Source organism: Lissotriton helveticus, chromosome 4_1 (genome assembly GCF_964261635.1).
Source record: "Lissotriton helveticus chromosome 4_1, aLisHel1.1, whole genome shotgun sequence".
Classification (NCBI taxonomy): domain Eukaryota; kingdom Metazoa; phylum Chordata; class Amphibia; order Caudata; family Salamandridae; genus Lissotriton; species Lissotriton helveticus.
Window position 1 is genome coordinate 637,158,364 of NC_136063.1, and position 19,619 is coordinate 637,177,982.

A 19,619-nucleotide genomic window follows, 5' to 3' on the forward strand; every position below is an offset into this window, starting at 1 on the left:
CACTTGAGTCATTATGGTTCAGGTGATTCAATCGAGCAGTAAAGGTCTTAAGTGCTCTCTGAAATTCCAGTAGAGAGGTGGAGGTCCATCGCTGCAGCAGGAGGTTGTTCCAGGTTTTCACTATGCGGTGGGAGAAGGAGCATCATCTGCTGTTGCTTCAGTGAATGCAAGGAATGTGGGCGAGTCGAGGAAGGCGGAGCGTAGTTGTCTGGGAGGATGGTGGAAGTTCTAGGATGGTGGAAGTTCAGGCGATGGTTGATGTAGGCTGGTCCTTGGTTGTGCAGTGCTTTGTAGGCATGGACAATACGTTTGAATTGGGATCTCTTCTGTATAGGGAGCCAGTGGAGTTTTTTAAGGTGGGGGGTTGGTCTGGAGAGGTTGAGGGATGAGTCTGGCGGCACAGTTCTGTATGGTCAGGAGTCTCTGCAGAAGGTGTGTGGTTTCGGAGCATGCAAAGTATGAGAAAGGCAGAGGAGACTGCGTTGATCTGGGACTTCATGGTCAGTTTGCTGTCCAGGATTATGCTGAGAATTCTGGCTGGCGTGGTCTGTCAGTTTGAGTGATGGTCTTACTTCCGAGGGCCACCAGGAGTCGTTTTAACCCCTTCCATGCGGCCGCGATTCCCCTGCTGTGCTGTACACAAACGAACAGGGCGGGGCCGTGACGAACCCCAGCCGTCATCAGCACACGAGCACCGTAGTGCATGACGGCTGGGGTTCGTCATCAGCATGGAAGGGGTTAAGGGATGGTGTTGTTGCTGAAGATCAGCATTTCCGTTTTGTCCATGTTGAGCTTCAGGCAGTTGTCCTTCATCCAGTTGGTGATGCTCTTTATGCACCTATGAAAATTGCTTCTTGTGTTAACGAGAGGATGAGCTGAGTTTTGACTGGACTGCACAGGATATGATGTTTAGTCCGTGGGATCTGACCATGTTGGCCAAAGGGGTCATCAAGGTATTGAAAAGGGCGGGGCTGATGGAGGACCTTTGAGGGACACCGCAAATGATGTCCCTGGGCTTGGGGGTAAATAGTGGTAGGTGGACCTTCAGCGTTCTTCTGGTGAGGAAGGATGCAGTCTATTTGAGGGTGGTACCTTGTATATCGATGTGATGAAGTCTTCTGATCAGTGTGTGATGAGATATGGTGTTGAAGGCTGCTGAGAGGAAGAGGAGGATCAGAGTCGCCGTTTCTTCCTGGTGAAGGAGGGCTCTGATGTCATTGGTGGCAGCAATCAAAAAGCAATCAACGTAGTCTCTGTGCTGTGGTTGGCACAGAATCCGGATTGGGAGGTATCGAGGAGATGGTTCTGCTCCAGATATTTTGTGACTTGTTGGTTTATGGCTTTTTCCAGGACTTTGGTAGGAAAGGAGAGAAGGGAGATGGTGGGGTAGTTCTTGAGTTAGCTCTAGTCAGCAGATGGTCTGCAGATGGTTTGTATAGGCTTCATGCACTAGATTTACATGTGCACAAACATTGAGATCTTAATATAGACATAAATAGCCTTATTATTGTCAATACTGGTGGAGGTGACCAGGATATTTCCTTAGTTTTTCCATTATTGCCATAGTAACCGTTGCTAATTCATGATTGTAACCATCATTCTGTAGTAGGGGATCTCTGTGTATAGTCCTAATCTAGTGAATAGTCCTGCTCATGAGTGTGGACCCCGGAGCAATCAAAAGTAATCTCTTAAGCTGTCTGAAAATGCAGTCCTGCGCAGACACTTAAGAAAGAATTTAAAGACATATAATGCAGCCTATATCCACAGGCTACACTGTCCAGTACTTCAACTAGACATTCCACCAATCAATCAATCAATCAAAGTATTTATATAGCGCACTACTCACCCGGACGGTCTCAAGGCGCTGGGGGAGGGGGGTCCGCTACTGCTCGAACAGCCAGGTCTTGAGTTGCTTCCTGAAGGCGCGGTGGTCCTGGGTCAGGCGGAGGTGGGTCGGGAGGGAGTTCCATGTCTTGGCGGCGAGGTAGGAGAAGGACCGTCCCCCTGTGGTGGCTCTTCGGATGCGGGGGACGGCGGCAAGGGCTTGGCCGGTCGATCGAAGCTGGCGTTTGGGAGCGTAGAAGTTGAGGCGGCTGTTGAGGTATCCTGGGCCTTGGTTGTGTAGGGCTTTGTGTGCGTGGGTGAGGAGTCGGAAGGTGATTCTCTTGTTGACCGGGAGCCAGTGCAGGTCTCTCAGGTGTCCGGATATGTGGCTGCGACGGGGGATGTCCAGGATGAGACGTGCTGAGGCGTTCTGGATCCGCTGGAGTTTCTTCTGGAGCTTGGCGGTGGTTCCGGCGTAGAGGGAGTTGCCGTAGTCCAGACGGCTGGTGACGAGGGCCTGGGTGACCGTCTTCCTGGTCTCGGTGGGGATCCACCGGAAGATCTTACGTAGCATGCGCAGGATGTTGAAGCACGACGAGGAGACGGCGTTGGCTTGTCTGGTCATGGAGAGGGAGGAGTCCAGGATGAAGCCTAGGTTGCGTGCGTGGTCTGTTGGTTTGGGTGCGCTGCCTAGGGCGGGGGGCCACCAGGAGTCGTCCCAGGCGGAGGGTGAGGATCCCAGGATGAGGACTTCCGTCTTGTCCGAGTTCAGTTTCAGGCGGCTGTTCTTCATCCATTCGGATACCTCTTTCATCCCTTCGTGAAGGTTGGCTCTGGCGGTGGCGGGGTCGTTGGTGAGGGAGAGAATCAGCTGGGTGTCGTCGGCGTAAGAGATGATGTTGAGGTTGTGCTGGCGTGCGATGTCTGCGAGGGGACTCATGTAGACGTTGAAGAGGGTTGGACTGAGCGAGGAGCCTTGAGGAATGCCGCAGATGACTTTGCTGGCTTCAGATCTGAACGGGGGGAGGCGGACTCTCTGTGTCCTTCCGGCGAGGAAGGAGATGATCCACTCCAGTGCCTTCTCCTGGATTCCGACGTTGCTGAGTCGCTGCACTAGTGTACGGTGGCAGACAGTGTCGAAGGCCGCGGAGAGGTCTAGGAGGATGAGGGCTGCTGTTTCTCCGCTGTCAAGCAGTGCTCGGATGTCATCGGTGGCTGCGATCAGGGCGGTCTCGGTGCTGTGGTTGGCCCGGAAGCCGGACTGCGAGGGGTCGAGGGATCCGTTCGTCTCGAGGAAGGCGGCCAGCTGCTTGTTGACGGTCTTCTCGGCGACTTTAGCAGGGAACGGGAGCAGCGAGATGGGGCGGTAGTTCTTGAGGTCGGTGGGGTCGGCTGATGGTTTCTTTAGTAGAGCGCTGAGTTTGGCGTGCTTCCAGCTCTCCGGGAAGGTAGCGGTGTCGAAGGAGGTGTTGATGATGTCCCGCAGGTGGGGTGCGATGACAGCGTCGGCCTTGTTGAAGATGTGGTGAGGGCAGGGGTCGGTAGGAGATCCGGAGTGGATGGAGTTCATCGTGCGGACGGTGTCTTCGGTGCTGATCGGGGTCCAGGCGCGGAGGGTGGTGGGGGGGGGGCGGTGGTTCAGTCGTGGCGTGCGTCGGTTGAGTGCTGAAGCTGTTGTGTATGTCCGCGATCTTGTTGTGGAAGTAGGAGGCGAGGGAGTTGCAGAGGTCTTGCGAAGGGGTGATGTCGTTGTTTCCGGCGTTGGGGTTGGAGAGCTCTTTAACGATGTTGAAGAGTTCCTGGCTGTTGTGTGCGTTGTTGTCCAGTCGTTACTTGAATGCAGTTTTCTTGGTGGCGTGGATGAGTTGGTGGTGTTTTCGGGTGGCGAGCTTGAGGGCAGTCATGTTGTCCGGTGTAGGGTCTCTGCGCCATGTTCTCTCGAGGGCTCGGCAGTTCTTCTTGGAGCTCTTGATTTCGTCGGTGAACCATGGGGCTTTCTTGCTACCGGGTCTGCTAGGCGGGGACTTCAGAGGGGCGAGGTCGTCTGCGCAGTTGCTGATCCACTTCGCGAGGTTGGTGGCCGCCTGGCTTGGGTTCGTTGCGCTGGTGGGTGGGTTCTTGCTCAGGGAAGTCGCGAGCTGGTCGGCTGTGATCTTGTTCCAGCTTCTGCGTGCAGCCTGTTGCTGGTGGTGGTGGATCGTGGTCCTTCTGAAGCTGAAGTGGACGCAGCTGTGGTCCGTCCAGTTGAGTCCGGTGGCGTGGCTGAAGGCGATGTCCTTGCAGGATGAGAAGACGGGGTCGAGTGTGTGTCCGGCGTAGTGGGTGGGGGTGTTAACCAGTTGCTTGAGTCCGAGGTTGGCGAGGTTGTCCAGCAGGGTGGTGGTGTTGCGGTCGTTGTTGTTCTCCAGGTGGAAGTTGAGCTCCCCGAGGAGGATGTAGTCGGCGGAGAGGAGGGCGTGCGGGCTGATGAAGTCGGCGATGTCTTCGCTGAATTGTGTGCGTGGTCCCGGGGGTCTGTACATGAGGGTGCCTCTGAGGGTGGTCTTGGGGTTGATGTGGACCTGGAAGTGCAGGTGCTCGGCGGGTGCAAGGGTGTCGTCGGTGTTGGTCGTGATGCGGATGGTGTTCCTGTGGATGATGGCGATGCCTCCTCCGGTCTGGTTGATGCGGTCCCTTCGGATGATCTTGTAGCCGTCTGGGATGGCGATGGCGATGTCGGGTGCTGAAGATGCGTTCATCCAGGTTTCCGTGAGGAAGGCGACGTCTGGTGAGGTTGTGTCGAGCAGGTTCCAGAGCTCGATGGCGTGTCTGTGGATGGAGCGGGTGTTGAGCAGGATGCATTTCATGTGGCTGCTGCTGTTGCTCGTCTTGGTCTTGGTTGGTGCAGGAGTATTGCTGGTCCAGATGCAGGTGAACTTGCAGACGTTGCAGCAGAAGGGTCCGTGGGTGCGTCTCGGGGTGGCTCGGTAGCATCCTGGGATTCGTCCGGCGTTGAGTGCGTTGAGGGTGGCGGCGTGGTACGTCCGGCTGGTGGGCTGGGGTCTGCTGGGGCCAGGGGTCCAGGGGCTGGGCGCGGTCCAGACGCAGACGGGCGTAGACGGGCTTACCTTTGGCGCACCTTTGGCGCTCAATCGGTGCTCCCGCTGCGCGCGTCCGCTGCGCGGTCGCCCTGGGACCAAAACCTGGGACCAAAACCACAAACAGCACAGCTTGCCAAGTTTTCTTCATAAAGAAAAAAACTTCCCCTTTTACCAACAAAGCCTCTGGAATGAAAGAGAGGAAGGAGAGGACAGACAAGCCCCATAGGCTGCCATTATGTGGCTCAAAAAGGGACGTGCCTTTAAGAAAACTTTCTCAGTATCCCAGAATGCCCAGCAGGTCCCATTTACTTTCAGTTCTTTTTTTCCGGTTCCTGCTAGCAGGACCCTGGAGCATTGAGATCTCCCTTTTTTGGGTTTATTATATGAATTTTGCACTTTTAAAGTGTTTGAATGTTAACACTCGACGTGTTTTAGTGCCCTCTTCTCTTCTAGTACTCTGAGCAATCCATTTTGTCAAAAAATGCCAGCATTATTTGATAAATGCCCAGGGGTGCTCCAGGAAGAAGGCCAAGCCGGACCCACACCCTGTGTGCATCTTGTGCCTCCCTTCTTCTAATTTACCTGAGAAGTGTGAGATTTGCCAGACCTTCTCCTCCAGGACCCTGAGAGACAGGAAGAAGATCAGGCTCCAAGGACTGGAAGAAAGAAGGCTGCAGAGTCAATGTGGGTCTGGGCAGGCTGGATCTGCTTCCTCTGCCCATGCTGAGGCCTCTGGGGGGCTCCCCAGCGTCAAGAAGGCCAGGAAGCGTCGATGTTCTCAGTCGACGTCGATACCATCGACGACGGCGTCGAGGGGCATGACGGCGGTCTGCTCCCCGTCTCCCCAGGGCTCTTGGTCGAGACGATGTCGACGTTCGGCGTCGAGGGGATTGACGAGACCTCCGTCGAGGTTGCCGCCGAAGACGTCATCATCATCTTCATCGTCGTCGTCATCGTCACTTCGACGTCGTGAGGACTCCAGACGGCATCGGCGCTCGCCATCGAGGCGACACCGCCGTTCACCCTCGACGTCGACTCGGCGATCAGCATCGAGAAGAACACGTTCGACGTCAAGGCGAAGATCTTCAGCGTCGAGGCGGAGCAGCCCGCCGTCGAGGCATAGGTCGACGACGTCGAGACGGCCTCCGTCGGCGTCGAGGAGGCTTTCTTCGACGCCGAAGTGGCGCTCGGCGCCTAAGAGGAAGAGGTCGTCCTCCAGGAGGCGTTCTGGAGCCAGGAGTCCTTCCAGATCCTCAGGGGCAAGACGGCGACGTCGGTCTCCGACAGGGGGCGCTGCCTCTTGATCACCTACGTCGATGAAGAACATGAGGGAGTCACCGGGCTCGGTGTACTCTGTGGTGTACTCTCCACCCAAGCCGAAGTCACCCACTCCTCCTCCTCCACTGCCTAAGGAGTCGCCTCCGCGCACTCCTTCGCCACCGCCTCCTCCTGGTCCTCCACATGCCCCGCCAAGGCCTCCGAGGTCGGTCTCGCTGACGCACCTCCCTACGCCGCCTAAGGGGGCACCTCGGCCGAGGTCCCCGGTCAGGCCGCCACCGCAGGCTCCGCCGCAGACACCCGCGGAACGTCCAAGGCCTAGAAGACCTAGATCTCGCTCCGGACGGAGAGGGAGATCAAGGATTCGCCGTCGCTCCTCGACTAGATCCAGAAGACACCGGAGGAAGGGTCGTTCTAGGTACAGCACGGATTCGTCCAGCGCGAGGGATTATTCCCCAACTCGATCAGGATCACCTCGGACGAGGGTATCCCCTGTGGACGACGTGGTTTCCTTTCAGGAAGTTTTGTTGAGGGATGCGAGCAAGCTGGGCATCCAACTGACTGTGCCCACGCATACGACCTCCGTAATCTTTGAGACTCTCCACAGAAACACCTATCCAGGCCTCTGTTACCCTTGGTGCCTGGATTAGTGGAGCCCACCTTGGAGCTCTTCCTCACTCCGGCGGTGACGAAAGCAGCCCCCTCCAGGCTGCAAAAGAAGTACAAGGCTCCTGATGCGGACCCGGCTTTCCTCCGACTGGATCCAACTCCGGATTCCGTAATAGTGACGGCGGCGAGGAAGCAACACGCCACCACCCCATCCTCCAATGTGCCTCCGGACAAGGAGAGTCGCTGGTTGGATTCAGCGGGCAGGAAGGTGTGCGGGACAGCCGCCACCTCTATGAAGGCTGCCAGTGCATCTGCGCTGTTGGGGCGCTATGATCGGGCGCTATGATCGGGCGCTGTGGGAGTCCCTCCAACAGTTCGCCGACCTCCTCCCACGGGAGAAGGAGGATTTTATGGAAATCCTGACTGAGGGATTGCTGGTGTCGAACCAGCTGATCAGCGCATCTGCAGACTCGTCGCTCCTGGCAGCCCACGGGAACTGCCATGGAGTTAACCAGAGGCGCCACGCTTGGCTCTGATTGACGTTACTGAAGCCTGAAGCCCAGCAGAGGGTGGCCAACCTGCCTTTCTCGGGCGAGACCCTATTCGGGAAACACGCCGACGATGAGATGGCCCGTATGAAGGCGGAGGCCGAGACTGACGGCTGTGGGCTTGGAGAAGCCCAAGGACCAAAAGAAGAACTACCGCCCGTTCCAGAAATGGTACGGGGCACAGGGCAGAGGGCGAGGTCAACAGTCTGGACAGCAGCAGCAGCAGTTCCAGAGGAGGCCCTTCCAGAAACGTCAGAGGGGCAGGGGTGGGCAGCAGTCTGCCACCGCTACCAAAGGCCCGGCCGGGTCTAGGCCCTGAGCGATTACTTCCCCTTCATCCGTTACCCACTCCGGTGGGGGGAAGCATTCAATATTTTCTGGCAGAGTGGAGAAAAATTACTCAGGACAAGTGGGTGCTGAATATAGTTTGCAATGGATACAGTCTGCGGTTCACCAGCCTGCATCCAGCAATTCCACCGGTTTGCTCGCAGTTTCAGCTGCGCGAGCTCCAGGCGGAGGCCGACACCCTGTTAAGGAAAAGGGCGATAGAAGACGTCCCTCTGTCGCAAAGGGGAAGAGGTCTGTACTCACGATTCTTTCTGGTCCGCAAAAAGGACAAGAACGAGTTTAGGCCTATTCTGGATTTGCAGCAAGCAAACAAGTGGATTCGCAGGGAAAAGTTTTGCATGCTGTCTTTGCACCAGATTTACCCTCAGCTGCAAAGGGAAGACTAGCTGTGTGCGATAGATCTACAGGATGCATACTTCTACGTGCCTATTGCACAGAAAAACCGGAAGTTCCTGCGATTCCAAGTCGGTGCAAATCACTATCAATACACAGTGTTACCGTTCGGGCTGAAGTCAGCGCCCAGGACGTTTTCCAAATGCATGGCAGTGGTAGCAGCACACCTGAGAAAGAAGGTGTTTGTCTACCCGTACCTGGACGATTGGTTGATCAAGGCATCCTCTTTCTCTGAAGCGCAAGCGCACTTCCAGAGGACGTGCGTTCTGTTGAACAACCTGGGGTTGCACATCAACATGTCCAAGTCTGTCCCGACTCCGGTCCAATGCCTACAGTACTTGGGAGCCACCATCAATATGCTGTCTGCAAGCGTGTCTCCTTCGGAGGAAAGACGTTTATCACTCCTTCGGAAGGCTCAGGCTCTTATGACCCCTCCATCTACGACAGTGAGGACGGTGTCTTCTCTACTGGGGTCGATGGCCTCCTGTAGCTTTCTCAAGCCACACGCACGGCTACACATGAGACCGCTGCAGGAGGATCAGTGGGATTACAGGATACGACTGTCTCTGCATGCTCTACAGTCTCTGAAATGGTGGTGTTCAGCTGAGAATCTCCTCAAGGGGGTTCCCTTCCACAAGGATATTCCCACTCAGACTATCGTGACGGATGCTTCTCTCCGCGGCTGGGGAGTGCATTCCGGGGAGTTACAGATCCAGGGAACGTGGTCCCAGACGCAGTCCACGTATCATATCAATTTTCTGGAACTCAGAGCTGTTCACTTGGCACTGAAGGCCTTTCACCCGTCCTTCCAGACCAACTCTCTGCTTGTACAGACGGACAATACGACCACGATGTATTATCTCAACAAGCAGGGGGCTCGAGATCGCGCACCCTGTCGCAGGAGGCGCAGGCGATCTGGCACTGGCTTCTTGCCAGAGGACTGACGATAACGGCTACTCATCTTACAGGTGTGCAGAATGTTCAGGTGGACGCACTGAGCAGACTGATCCAGGAAAACCACGAATGGGTCATAAACGACTAAATGCTCCGAGACGTCTTCGACAGGTGGGGCACTCCAGACGTGGATCTGTTTGCCACCGCCGAAAACAGCAAATGCCGAAAATTCACATCCAGGTACTACCAGCAGGGAACGCCGTGGGATGCGTTATGAATCAACTGGTCGAACAGCTTTCTGTACGCTTTTCCACCCATTCCCCTGATTCCGGCGGTGCTCATCAAGCTGGTCCAGTCCAGGGCGCGGATGATCCTGATTGCCCCGGAATGGCCCAGGCAGTGGTGGTTCACGGACCTGCTTCACCGGTCGCTCCTTCCTCACATCCGGCTGCCGTGCCGGCAGGACCTTCTCATGAAGTTCAGGGGCAGATGGTGCACCCAATCTCTCGTCTTTGAGTTTGGCGGCATGGCTCCTGAGATAGTGCAATATGGACATTTGAATCTCCCTGCAGATTGTATGGACATACTGAAGGAAGCCTAGAGACCTTCCACTAGGACTTCTTATGCGTACAAGTGGAAAAGATTTTGCATCTGGTGCAAGTCCAAGAACTATGATCCGACGACATGTAAGGAAGATGTCATCCTTCCGTACCTTTTGCATTTGGCGCAGTCTGGCCTTAACTTCCATTCCATTAAGGTCCATCTAGCTGCGCTGACTGCCTACAGGAAATGCCCTTCACAGAATTCCTTTTTCCAACTTCTTGTGATATAGGATTTTTTGGAAGGCTTGAAGAAAGTGTTTCCTCCTGTTCGTCTTCCTTCGCCTTCATGTGAATTGAATGAGGTGCTGTCCAGATGGATGAAGGAACCTTTTGAACATATTCATAAGGCTTCGCTACAGCACCTGTCCTGGAAGGCGGCGTTCCTCGTGGCCATTACATCGGCCCGCAGGGTGAGTGAAATTCAGGCGTTGTGTTGCCAAGAACCTTACACTGTATTTCATGCTGCTAAGGTTGTAATGCATACTCACCCTAAGTTTCTTCCCAAGGTTATTTCTGATTTCCATGTTAACCAGACTATAACGTTACCTACATTTTTTCAGAATCCTTCCACTCCAGCAGAAAGATCTCTTCATTTTCTGGATGTCAGAAGGGTGTTAACATTTTATATGGATAAAACCAAGGATATTCGTAGGTCAGACCAATTGTTTATCAACTATGGGTCAGTCAGGACTGGTCTTTCTACCTCTAAACAGTCCATCTCGAGGTGGAGTGTGTCCTGTATACAATTGTGTTATCAAAAGGCTAATAAGACCTTAGGAGGTAAACCTAAGGCTCATTCCACCAGGGGCAAAGCTTCCACGACTGCTTTGTTCCGTAATGTTCCCATTGCAGAAATCTGCAGGGCGGCCACTTGGAAGTCGGTCGATACCTTTGCTAAGCATTACTGTCTGGACACTGATGCCATGGCAGACGCTCAGGTTGGGCAGGCTTCGCTGCGAAATCTGTTTGCACAGTAGTGGTGTTGTACTTTTTCTCTCCACCGCTGCTTTGGTGTGGGGATGGGCTTGCCATTCTATTCACTAGATTATGACTATACACAGAGATCCCCTACTACAGAAGGAGTAGTTTCTGTCCTGTAACTCCAGTTCTGTAGTAGGGGTATCTCTGTTATAGTCATAAGCGCCCGCCCTCTTACCCGGTGGAGACAGATGTTTATGTTCGGAATGCTACAGGTCTGGCGTTATACGCCTTCAAAAAGAACTGAAAGTAAATGGGACCTGCTGGGCATTCTGGGATACTGAAAGTTCTAGAAAGTTTTCTTAAAGGCACAGTATCCCTTTTTGAGCCACATAATGGCAGCCTATGGGGTTTGTCTGTCCTCTCCTTCCTCTCTATCATTCCAGAGTCTTTGTTGGTAAAAGGGGAAGTTTTTTTCTTTATGAAGAAAATTTAGCAATCTGTGCTGTTTGTGGTTTTGGTGGAATGTCTAGTTGAAGTACTGGACAGTGTAGCCTGTGGATATAGGCTGCATTATGTCTTTAAATTCTCTCTTAAGTGTCTGTGCAGGACTGCATTTTTAGACGGCTTAAGAGATTTTTTTTGATTGCTCCGGGGTCCACGCTCATGAGCGGGACTATTCACTAGATTATGACTATAACAGAGATACCCCTACTACAGAACTAGAGTTACAGGACAGAAACTACTCATTATTATTATAGTTACTGCCTTTGGAACGGTAGGTACCATGGTCCTCCCTCACCCTCGTTAACCCCATTCTGCTTTGTTACTTCACACCCTCCTGGTTTGTATCGGAATAATTCTAGACTTTGTAACGCCTGTACTGTTAAGTGCATAGTAGGGGTGTATTATTGTGACTCATCACGTTAGGCCATGCACGCTTGCTGAATATTATTTGCATTATACTGTACCTTACAACTGCATACTTCAGTCCTGTATCTCTTCTAGTTTTCTTCATTATACAAGCCCTCAATAGAGAAATGTTGGCAATAAATAAATTAAATGTTACTTAAACCTGGATTGCTCCTGTTTTGTTTTCATTTCAGAAACCGGTTCTTCAGATTAAGCTTGAAGATATACGTCGTATTTACAAAAGAAGGCATGGCCTAATGCCACTGGTGAGCCAAACACTATTTATACAATCAAGATTGTTCAACCTGCTCAGTTAGACACGGTGGGTTTTGAAGCCAAAACCAAGAAGGTCTTTATTTCAGTGTGAGACAGTATCTGAAAAACTGATTGTCAGACAGACTGAATGGTTATTCCAATCCAAAACACTGATATCATTAGCATGCGTGTATTATTGTGAACACAGAATAGATGCAAGTAATTGCAGTGGCAGGCACTTTGTGTTTTTATTTAGGCTACAGTTCCTATCCCAATCTTCAAGTAAATCTGTATGTTGCATTAAACACCTGAACGTTAAGACATGCAAGGCAAATGGCTGCCAGAGGTTGTTACGGTTGATTTGTTCCTGAAGCTCTTGAAGTGTAAAAACTAAAATCTCTCGTCTTGTTTTTTTACACTCTTGATGCAAGCCACAGTTCATACCCTTATGCCTTTGCAGTATTAACTTACAAAGAATGCTATTTAAGTCTGCATAGCTTTATTCACTCTATAAAAGCATGATAACTTGGTTGCATTTGGTGTGGGGTGTGTGAAAAGGTTGGCTAGCAAAGCGAACTGCATACATGTACTGCATGAACTCATGAAACATGTCTTCACAAAATCACACTAAGTATAATTGGTAGAAGTTCACACCTCTCTTTGCTTAGAGTTTCATGGGAGAAAAGAAGGTAATTTGTAACAGGGTAAACAAAATTCGCGAATGTGTAAGGGAAGTGCACAGTGGTGGCACGTTGTGAACGTTTTACCAAGATCCGATCTAATATGCAAGTGGTGCTGCTACTTATAATGTATTTTGGAAAGCTCTCCGTGTAGGAGGGTGTACACTCTTCCAAACAAAAGCACTTTGGGATATGACATGTCCATTACATGCCTGTACTGGGATCTCATTCTGTAGCTGGGGGTGGTACACTTCGTTGGTCTAGCTGTTCAGTGAGATTCTCCTGTTGGCTGCCCTAAATCTGGTTATTGAAAATCTACTTTAGATCACTCTGAATGAGAAATGTTACTTGTTACTTTAAATGAAATAATTTCAGACACAAATCTCAGTATGCCATTTGTCCCTTGTCTTCATCTCGTCCTTCTTAATAAGTTGACTGTCTTCGACGCAAACTTAATTAACTTTATTTATTCAGAAGTGTATAAGTAGATTTAATGGATAAGAAATGGGAGAGACGTTGGTCTTTTCTCTTGACCCTTTAAGTCCGAGACTGCACTGATATCTGCAAATATTGTTTTAAAGTCTGGCTACTTCTGCGGTATTAGAAGTCTTACCCAATACATACAATTAGAAGAGAGCTGTAACCTTGAACATTTGTTTTAGACCAGTAGGTGCAAGTCGAATTTTAAATCCTCAACCCAAGTCGAGTAAACTTGTTAGAAAAGCCAGTAAAGTTCAAAAGATGTACATTGTTTCAGGGCCTGGGTGCTTTGACTCGGTTGAATTATGAATACCTCAAACCGCAAGGTGTTGCATTTGTTATACCTAGCCATACCTGTTAAAGTGAGTGTAACAGACCATTTATTAACATGTCACCAGAGGTTTGCTAGCACTTCCTTGGTGTTAGTAGGAGATGCTCCCTTATTGTACTGTATTTTGAATGTTATAGCATTGTGAGATCCTGTGTCAAGGATGCGATGCACAGTGGCGGTTCCGAGAGGCTGTGGGTTGCAATGTGAGGTCCTGTATCGGAGATGCATCACGCCGCAGCGGTTTCAATGACTTCATCAACAAGCCTTCGGATGTAAGGTCCTGCGTCATCGAGCATGCTGTTTATAGGGGGCTTGTGATCTAAAATCCTGTGTCAGGAATGCATGGCACAGTTGCGGTTGAGAATCTGTGGGCTGCATTTTGAGTTCCTGAATCAAGAATGCATCGTGCAGCGGTGGTTCCAATGTGCAGCTACGAAGAAATGTGTCGACCTATATTGGTTCTACTAAAAAAAAACACAACTGGGCTGGCACAACACCTTCAGCCCCATTTCTAAGGATTGAGGACTAGGATTGATCCACTAGGGGGGGGGGAGAAGGGGACAAGAATAACAGCAGGCAGAGTCCAAGTGTTGGGTTCAAGATGGTTGGAGCCTTTTCGGTCCCTGAGACTCTGATTAGGAGGCCTGCAAACTATCTTTTGAAGTCAGTCTGGAGGTCCTGAGTTCAAGATGTAGGTCCAGTCCTCACTCCGGCAGCAGAATAGCAGTCGTTCTTGCATAGCAGCACAGCCGTCCTTCTGAGTATTCAACAAGTCCACAGGTGTACTGAAAAGTTGGGTCTGAGGTTCCAATATTTAAACCTGATGCCAGCTTTGAAGTAGAAGGAGGATCTGGAGGTTTACACCCGCAGGTGTGTTAGGAATTCATTGCATCCCTGCACTGACCCCAGTTTATCTGTGGACACCAACGACTTGTGTCAAACCCTTTGTGAGTGTGCTCAGTCAAAGCCTTTGTGATGTGCAAGTCTGTAGGTGACAGCTCCACCACCTATCAAGTTTGAGATGACCCATCCTGCCAACATCTATTCCCCCTTTGTTTCACTGTCTGGTAGCAATGCACAAAGACCAACTGCACCTTGTCATGTGGCCCGGGATACAGGCGACAGGCACCAAATGATTGGGGCAAGAATATTTCAACTTTCTAAAAAATCAAATTATCAGAATACTGATTCAAATCATCGGATTATACCATTAAAGAGGGGTTTTAATTACACTTCTTTAGCTAGCAAACTCTACATTCCTATCTGCTCCCAAATGAACTTTATACCTCATTAAATGGAATGAGGTAATTCAATGTTTTCCTATGGGCTAGGTAGGCTTTTCAGTAGTGAAGAAAATAATTTAAGGGTTTTTCACTATCGGGACATGTAAAAGTTAAAAGTACATGTCCACCATTTTAAATATACTGCACCCTGCCCTATGAGCTACTTGGGGCCTAACCTAGGGGTGGCTTATATGTATTGAAAAAAGGAATGTTTATGCATGGCAAAAGGTTTATTTTGCCAGGTCGCAATGGCAGTTACAAACTGCACACACAGGCTGCAGTGGCAGGTCTGAGGCATGTTCAAAAGGGCAAAGTGAGGTGCTCAATTAGTGTTGCTTGCTACTAGTAGAATTTAAGTTACAGGCCCTGTGTACATTTTTTACCACTTAACCAGGGACTTACAAATACATTAAATGTGCCAATTAGGTGTAAGAAAATGTTACAATGTTTAAAGGAGGGAGCACAAGCACTTTAGCACTGATTAGCAGTGGTTAAATGTGCAGAGTCCTGACTGCCATCAAATATAGTTCAGGAAACAGGAGGGAGAAGGAAGAAAAGTTTGGAGAGGACCCTGCAGAGGTGTCAAGTCTGACACAATCCTTTATTATTCGGTTAGCTCTTATCACCAGAACATTTGCCCAGAGGCAATGCTCAGTCATTCTCTGATATTTTATTGAAACATTTGGATAAATACTCCCTTATGGCATTGGAGGTGAACTGCACTCCACTATCTATGATAAATATGCAAAGAACATCTTCAATGAAAAGTGCATCTCCTAAAAAATTAATTAACCCATCTGTTGTAGTGTGATTTACCTAAACCTAGTGTGAATGGTAATCAGTTAAAACAAAAATAAAAGGCTTAGGAGCGCTTTTTTTATTGATGGGTCCAATAGTCTCTAAGGCAAATTCATCCCAATGTTTCTCAGGAATGGACACTTCAGCGAAAGGAAAGTTGTGGTTTATTTTCGTTTGATCACTAGTAGTACAGTTGGTACATTATTCTACCTTTTGGACTACTAAGAACTCAATTCTACGGAACCAATAATTGCATCTTACTCTGGTGCGTTCCTGCTTAAATGACCATCGTGGACAAGGTATGTGATGTTGTTTTGTAACTCCACACGGGGTGCAGACTTGTTTTTCCTACATCTATTTCATCCATTAAGTTCATCTCGTTCCTGACATCCCAGTAATCTTTAAGCTCTTCACTAAGTGCACCACACTTAGAGGGCCAACCTTGGACAAGTAGATCTTAAGTGGACTCATTACTCTATCTTTATTTGTCCATTTCTTCCACCCATCCTTGGAAATGGCCTAATTAATAACCAAGGGATATTAATGTACTTCGTATTATGCATCTTTCTTCTCAAACCATTTATGATGTCACATTGCCAATGCATAGCTGCATCTCTTAACCTTGAAAACGTCCTTCTCATTATGGTCATGGCAGCTTATCAAGTGAGTGAGTCATAGGTAAAGTTGCTGCAACTGCCCTATACAATATTTTTTTCGGACAAATTTGGTGCCAAGTACTCTGGAGGACTTTCTGGGATAGGCCTAGTCAGGCTTATCCCAGAGGCAATCTGTAAAGCATTTGCACAACTCACACGCATACCAGTGACACACTAGGCGCACAACAAAAGAGACGGCACACAAAGTTATATAAAAATAGCCTTTGTATTATTTACACGTACACATTTCCTACCTCGCCGCCAAGACCTGGAACGCTCTCCCCACCAGCCTACGACAGACTCAGGATCTGCTGGCCTTCAGAAGACTTCTCAAGACCTAGCTCTTCGACAAGTAGCGCCCCCCCCTCCACCTTAAGACCCTCACAGGTATGTAGCACGCTTTAAAAATGCATTGATTGATTGATTGATTACTGATATGTTACTATAATTCTATATTTCCCATATATATTCAATTCATCACATTGTCTTTTTGTTTTTTGGCTTCTCTCTTTCTTTATCTTTAATTTTCCTGACTACTTTTCTTACTGCTTCTCACATATCTTCACTTCTCTTTTGTATTGTCAAAATGTCTCTTTACTTGTATTAATTCCTTGTCAATGCTCGATGCCGGTTTTTGTCATCATCATCTACTTGCAAGAGCACTTATGCCAAACTTCTTTAACTCGTCTGCCTTCAAAAAACAGATCAGCTATGCAACTGCTCTTCCCGCCTCTAATGATGCACAACCTCCTGCAGTTTTTTCTACACATTCCATGGAATGTGCAGTCCCATACATTGTCTACAGGAATAATGCGGTCCTATGTGTAAAATTAAATATATATGCTCTGCCGTTTAGGTCTCTCCCCTCCCCTACCTTCTTTCCGTCCTGAGGAAGACCCTCCCTCTACAGCGCTAGGGTCGAAACGTCGACGATTCCCCCCCCCCTCTTTCTTGATGCCTGCACCCCGTCTCCCCCCCTCCTTTTGAAAGATCATAAATAAACCATGAAATTGATTTTGTATGGGGAAGTATCAACGCTAAGCGAATTGAACCTTAGTCTTTGTCATAACCATTGGATTTAACTTTTTTATTCTTTTTTATTCATGTTTCCCTCTTTCACTTGAGCACTCACTCTTTGCACTCTCTACTGCTCCTGGCAGAACTCTCCCAACCTCTGGGATTTATTGAACTATGTATATATGAATATGGATTAAATTGTGAATTTATATTACCATACTGAAATCCGTTTTGGGTACTTTTTTGACAAAACCGTAAACGCTTTTGTCTTGTTGTTTTTCTTCCTTTTTTCTTTCAGGATTAAGTCCTAAAATGACCATTCAGATGTTAAAATGAATATTGCATCTACATGTGTTTGATAAATTGTGTCTAGGACCACCTTGTCTTCTATATCATACGATACCCAGGTCCTTTGACTCTCTCTGGGTTATACCCCATTTTCTTAATGGGGCTAAGCACAGAGCCTTGGGGAACATCCACTTCCATGGGGGGTGATACGGGCTGAGAACGGAGGGGACCATACAGTTTGCTGGCGGACACTTGAGAAGGAAGTATACCATTTAAAAACCGTGCCTGAAATCCTGCAATCCTGGAGTCTATCCAGGAGTTGGTCATGGGGCACGGTATCAAAGGCCGCCGACAGATCTAGTAGTACAAGTACCACGTCCCCCCCCCCACACTATCCAAGGTGGTTTTGATAGTTTCAGAAACCTCTTGTAGGGCTATCTCTGTACTAAAGTTAGATCTGGACCCAGACTCACTCGGATGTAATATGTTGTTAACCTCCATAAACTCTGTGATAACACTGTGTTTGAGGCATATGGGCTGCAGATGGTACATTATGAATAGGTCGCCATCTGGTGTTGGGCTCGGATGATTGCACTTGTTTTTCTCTTGGAGAAGTCTTATGTAGTCACGAGGCTGGTGACTCCTCCCTTGGGTGATAGTGCGCATGGGCATCGGCTCCATCCGTAGATTGTTTTTTTCCGCCATCGGGTTCAGATGAGGATCGAAGCGCTCCGGATCGACTTCGAGAAAAAAGTTATATTTCGGCACGTATTCCCTTTCCAATTCGACGGTATTGTTTATCGAGCGCTAGTTCATTCCCATTTCGACGCGCTTCAACGTCAACACCGAAAATTTCCAACTCTACGTCGACGGGACCGTGAGGCCTATTTCGACGTAGTCCAGCCCGGAGTCCATGGAAAGGACTTCATTCAAGAAATGTCCAACGTGTGGTGCTAAATTCCCACACAAGGACCTACACAAGGTGTGCAACCTCTGTTTGTAACCTGACCACGAATCCAGGGATTTTGAAGCCTGTGCGACTTTCTCCTCCAAGTCGGCGATTAGAAACCGTCGAGCCCGAAGACACGAGATGTCGAGGATGGAGTCAGATGCAATCCCAGAACTGTTCGGGGCCGAACATCCTGAGGAGGAGGAAGAAGATGAGAACGGGTCGGGGTCAGAAGCAGACGAGTCTGATGTCGAAGAAGTCGACGTTCATCAAACCGTGAGTGACGACGTCCCTTTGCACAAAAACCAACCCCGATTGGTGTCGACCCCGCCTTCGAGCCCGGTCAGACAACCGAAAAAAGTTTCCGACGCTCCGCCTTCTGGCTCTGCAACGAAACCGAAACACTCGGTCTCCCACTATGTCGGATCCGAGAAACGGGCAACATCGTTACCGAAGCTCCATACCAAAGCGAGCTTGAAGTGGAAACATTCCATGTCGAAACCGAAACATGCTTCGACGTCGAAGACTCCCTCGACACCGAAAAAATCGGACTCGAGTAAACTCTCGGTGCCGAAAACACATAACACCGAGACACAGAAGGAAAAGCACCTATTGGAACCAAAGGCTTCGGTACCGACACAGGAGCAACAGACAGATCCAAAACAAAAGACTTTGTTCATTGATCCACAAACTGGCAAGGTGGTGACAAAGCCACCTAAAAAGAGGAAGACTCAACTGTTGGAGGGGAAAGCTCCTCCTAAGAAGAGAACAATGGGGACAAATACAACTCCTCCCCTTTCTCCACAGCCTTTGGACACACCCTCTTCTCCTCTTCCTCATACTCTGCCAGCTATCCCTCGACCTTTTACACCACGCCCATCTACACCTCAAACAGCTGTAGAAAGTGACACAGGGGATGGGGACCTTCCTGGGGATGATAACAATACTATCCCAGAAAACACAGACCCATGGGAGGATTATGATGCAGTGACAGATAATGATAATGACCCTGACCTGTATCCCTCAAAACCCTCTCCCCCTGATGATAATTCGGGTTTTGCACAATTGATTAATAGGGCAGCAAAATACCACAAGGTAGATTTACATATGGAACCTCAGATAGAAGATTTCCTTTTGGAAGCACTACCTGCTGCACAAAAATCTTCAGGGACCCTACCAATGCTTAAGGGTCTCCTCACTCACACATCAGACATATTTAAAGATCCTGTGAGGGCTAGGGTGTTAAACCCAAGAATTGACAAAAAGTATAAGGCAGCCCCAAAAGACCCAAGAAAAAAAGGCAACAGTAAAATGGGCCTGTAATTACTCACCATCAGTGGGTCAGCTGTAGGTTTTTTAGCAATGGGAAAATTCTAGCGTGTTTCCAGCACTCCGGCATTCTTCCCTCCGCCAGTGTAATGTTCAGTACTCGATTTACCTCTGGAATAATTACTTCTGCAATAGACACCAGTACTC

At 49.4% G+C, this 19,619-nt stretch overlaps 1 protein-coding gene across 2 annotated transcripts in view; it reads left to right on the forward strand.

Moving 5' to 3' along the window:
• Window positions 1-19,619, forward strand: part of NSMAF (neutral sphingomyelinase activation associated factor) — a 610,455-nt gene that overhangs the window by 232,900 nt on the left and 357,936 nt on the right. For both annotated transcript variants that reach the window (XM_078687269.1, XM_078687268.1), the window contains one exon: window positions 11,601-11,672. In XM_078687269.1, coding sequence (XP_078543395.1) covers window positions 11,601-11,672 — 72 coding nt within the window. The remainder of the gene's footprint in view (window positions 1-11,600; window positions 11,673-19,619) is intronic.